Here is a 4,086-nt window from a genome sequence, read left to right as displayed (position 1 = left end):
TCTCCACCACCACCGCCACCACGCCGTCGTGCTGCCGGGATTCCGAGGAGGATCTACTACGTCACGCTGCCCGGCCGGAACGGGGAGAAGGACGTCGTCTTCATCAACACCGAACGTGTGACCGAGTACGGAGGTGCTGCCCGATTGTGGCACCGTCAAGATCTTCTACGCGCTTTTGAAAGCGGCAAGTGATCATCTTCTACAACAACGAGAGCCTCCTCTCGTAGGCTTTGGAACTCTTCAAGGGTTAGTCTCGTTCGTCCCCTCGTTGCTACTGTCTTCTAGATTGCATCTTGGCTTGGATTGCGTTCTTGCGGTAGGAAATTTTTTGTTTTCTATGCTACGAATCCCATCACCCGTCGATGTAGTCTCTTCAACTAACGCTTGTTTAGTTCAGATGAAACCTCGGCGAGATCCGCATCCTGCGACAGCGACGGAGTACGGCACAGATACCGTGCCCAACAATCTCCGCCCGAGCCGCCGAACCTTCTTCTCCAGACCCGTCATATTCCTCCTCTTCTCGCCTTTCATCTTCATCGTCATCCGACTGCAACGCCCAGAAACGGCTGCCGATGAGCCTCTCCGACGAGCAGACAGAGACTCCCTCCGGCGACACCGAAGCCGGCGTTGGGATGGCAAGATCGCCACCAGCGTCGGCCGCCGCGTCGCCCGCCTGACGCCTAACGGTCATTATTCTGTTTGTCCGGTAGAGAAAGTTCTTTCCGGTAAAACCACGTCAGTATATTTGGGACCGGTAGAGAAACCTAAGTATAGCAGTCCGGATAAAACTTTGAAAACCACTAGAGCTGTTGTAGAAGCATGTGAATCGTTATCAGGTGATGCTCTGGTGAAACAGCAAGCCCGGGTGCCGGTGCAGATCCTGGTCTAAGTTACGACCTCTAAGCCGGTTGCCTGCTACCCTAGCGGGGTTTGCGCTAACTGAGCAAAGCCATGCACTGCGTTATACTCACGGGGGGTTAGGTTGAGCTCCTGCTGGGCTCGGATGACATCCGATGCGCCGGTGAGCAGCGTCTGCCGCTGCGCTTCCAGCTCAGCTTGGGTGGCCGCGACATCGGCGTTGTGCGAGATGGGCGTGGCCAACACGCTCATGGCTGCCTGCAGCGGGGTTGCCGCCGGTGGCGCGTTGGAGGTGCCGTTGATGATCTCGTCGCGCTCGGTTGGGGGCTTTGCCGTGCGCCCGGACTTGGCAGGCCCGACGCCTTCTTCTGCTGCTCCTTTGCTAGCGCCTCCTGCGCCGACCATCATCACCTCGACGCTGCCAGCGGCGCGGTCGGTGCGCGTCCCACGGGCAGCTGCAGATCTTGGCGGATCCAGCACCACCTGCACCAGCGACGAGTACCGGGGCTCCGGCACGGTGCCGAGGTAGATGCGGTGCGAGCCGAACTCGATGATGCGGCCGTTCTTGGGGAAGCGGCCGCCGTTGGCGAAGCAGCCGACGTTTTCGTTGACGAAGTCCATCGAGCCGAGGCGTCGGACGAGGCCAGATACCACACGCTCGCCGGAGACGGTGAGGAGACCCGCCCGGATATATTACGCGCTCAAAATGGTTAATCATGGTTCGAGGTCCTCTCGTGGATCCGATCCACCTCGGGGCCTCCTTCTTCGCAGGGCGACTTCGCGGAGTGGTGGTCGCTGGTGGTGCTGACAACCCCTCGCCAGCTGCGCAAAGGTACTTCATCGATAATCGTGCTCACGACGTGGTGGATCTGGAAACACCGGAATGCTGCGATCTTCGACAACGCACAACCTTCGGTGCCTTCTTTGCTCAACGACATCAAGACCGAGGCACGGCAATGGGCGGACGCGGGAGCCCGGGGTGTCCGCCAACTCCTCCCCTAGACTAGGTCTCTTTTCTTGGGTCGAGTTGTAGTGCGGAGTGGTTATCCTTTTATGAGCATGTACATATAACCTTCTTTTTACCTATCAATGCATCGAAACGCAAGTCTTTTGGGTTTTCGCGAAAAAAAAGTGTTGTGATCTCTGATTAGACACTTATAAATGCGTCGCGCTGCTCGCGCATGGTTTGCACGCACAATCTTTTCTCCTCAGGAAGTCAGGATAGAATACACACTGCGTATCTATATCCTGGATCAGAATAATCGTCGTAAAACGGCATGAACGCATCTTTATTAATGTCGGCCTGCCGGGAAGTGGTAACTGAAACATGTTAGAGATAACGGCACTCTGTTGGTGCAGCAATTTTCTTTTGGCTTTGCCGAACTGACGAAGTAGTTTAACTCCACTACAAAAGTGAAACTGAATGGTCGATCCTGATGTATATCTATGCATGATTCCCTGGTGCTAATACACTCGGACTGCACCTTTTGCGACTTCAGATTGGCCCGGCGGCCAATACGCACATCCGTGCTGCGGCCTCGCAGACGCATCCTATTGCCAATGAATCCACCCCACCAATCGAATCCTGGGGATTTTACTCGTACGTACTTACGTGAGATGCCCGCGAAAGGAACAGGTAACCAACGGGCATCGGTCTGTGGTGTTGGAGTACGCATGGGCATGACGGTACCGGCCAAAGCCTGGATTTATGACTGCCACTACTGTACAATTGTACATCAGTAGTGGAGTACAATATACATAAAGACAGCCGTATACTTACAATGCTGAATTGAAGAGTCTGGCCATGGTCATGGAGTGACGATGTTTCGTCGTTACGCCGGTAAGTGAGATGATTCCAACACTTGCCTGTGCATTAAGCAGGCGGTGGCCGGTACGAGCCCTGCCGCCATTTACAAAGACGGTACTGCAAGACACCAGCTAGCTACTAGTAGTAGATACTACCCCTCACTACTACACATCACAACACATCAGAGTGCTAGTCGCGCAGCGCTTCACGTGATCGATGCACATGAGCACATCTAAATCGATCGGTCCTGCTAAATATTTTTTTTTTTTGAGAATTCCTGCTAAATAATCAACCATCTACTACCTCGATAGGTACTCATTGGAAATTCTAAACTAGAAGAACGCATCAGTCACCATTGATCGACGGGCTTAAGCATCCACGGCCAAGAACCAGAGAACTCGAGCTAGTCGATGGATGGATTGAGGAGCTAGCTGTAGAGTTTGACGAGGCGGCGGAGGCACCTGGAGCAGGAGTACTTGCGCTTGTTCTTGAGGCATAGCGGGAGGCAGAGGATGCGCCGTTCGCTCTCCACGTCGGTGGCCACCACCGGACCACCGCAGAAAGGGCACGCTCCCGGCGCCTTGCTCGTGCCCACCACCCGCTCCTCCTCGGCGCCGCACATCACCTTCACCGCGCCGGCCACCCGACCCACCGCCATTGCCATACCTCCTTCCGAAACTCGGCAACTTAAGATACCCGGCCGGACGAAGTTAGGGGGGAGGAGGGAGCGAGGAAGGTGGAAGCTTTGGCCTTTTGGGTTTGGAGCTTTTAAGGATTGCGAGTGCGGCAAGTGCCCAGCTGGTTGCAGCAAATATATAGAGGGGGGCTGGCGGGGCGGCCGCCCCGGGCCCAAAAAAGTTAGGGGCCCAAAATTTTTATATAGGCAGGCTACTATAAGTTGCAAAAAAAAAATTAACGTTTTTTAGATGGGCTTCAATCTAAACTTTGGGCCTTTATTCTTTTTCTTTTAGTTACCGATCCGGCCGGCCGGCCAGGAATACGTACGAGTACAGATCATTGATCGATCAATTCATCCAGAGTTGGTTCCCGATACGCGGAGTCAAGTCGCGGAAACAGAACGTCGCCTCGCGCTCGGTGCTCTCGCGGTTCGCCCAGGCGATCGGCCGATCGTTGTTTCCAGGCTTCCGCCGGCGCCGCCGTGGATTGAGGTGAAGCAAGATTGCGTGACTACCGAGTGCTGACCGTCGACGCTGCGACGATCTGGTGCCCTGCCTGGTCCGCTGGCCGCCGCAGTTTCAATCCCCTGCTGTGCACCGAATCTGCATAGATGGTAAGAAAAGAACGCCTGCCGGCTGCCACCGTTCTCTTAAAGTTCAACTATCTACTCTAATTCGTGTTCTAAATTTTTATTAGTAGTTGCTGTTCTTATTTGTAGGAGCTAGGTTAACTAATTATGGCGC

General features: G+C 54.6%; 1 protein-coding gene across 1 annotated transcript; it reads right to left on the bottom strand.

Moving 5' to 3' along the window:
- Window positions 1-3,092: 3,092 nt before the first annotated feature.
- LOC124670212 lies at window positions 3,093-3,329 on the bottom strand. Its single transcript, XM_047206724.1, has one exon. The coding sequence runs from the start codon at window positions 3,327-3,329 to the stop codon at window positions 3,093-3,095; it is 237 nt and encodes a 78-aa protein (XP_047062680.1).
- Between the last annotated feature and the right edge of the window lie 757 nt (window positions 3,330-4,086).

This window comes from Lolium rigidum, chromosome 7 (assembly GCF_022539505.1).
Source record: "Lolium rigidum isolate FL_2022 chromosome 7, APGP_CSIRO_Lrig_0.1, whole genome shotgun sequence".
Taxonomy (NCBI): domain Eukaryota; kingdom Viridiplantae; phylum Streptophyta; class Magnoliopsida; order Poales; family Poaceae; genus Lolium; species Lolium rigidum.
This window is presented reverse-complemented; position numbering and strand designations above follow the sequence as displayed.

Excerpts from the sequence above, each read along its gene's own strand:
- LOC124670212 (XM_047206724.1), bottom strand. The coding sequence starts at position 3,329 with ATGGCAATGGCGGTGGGTCGGGTGGCCGGCGCGGTGAAGGTGATGTGC.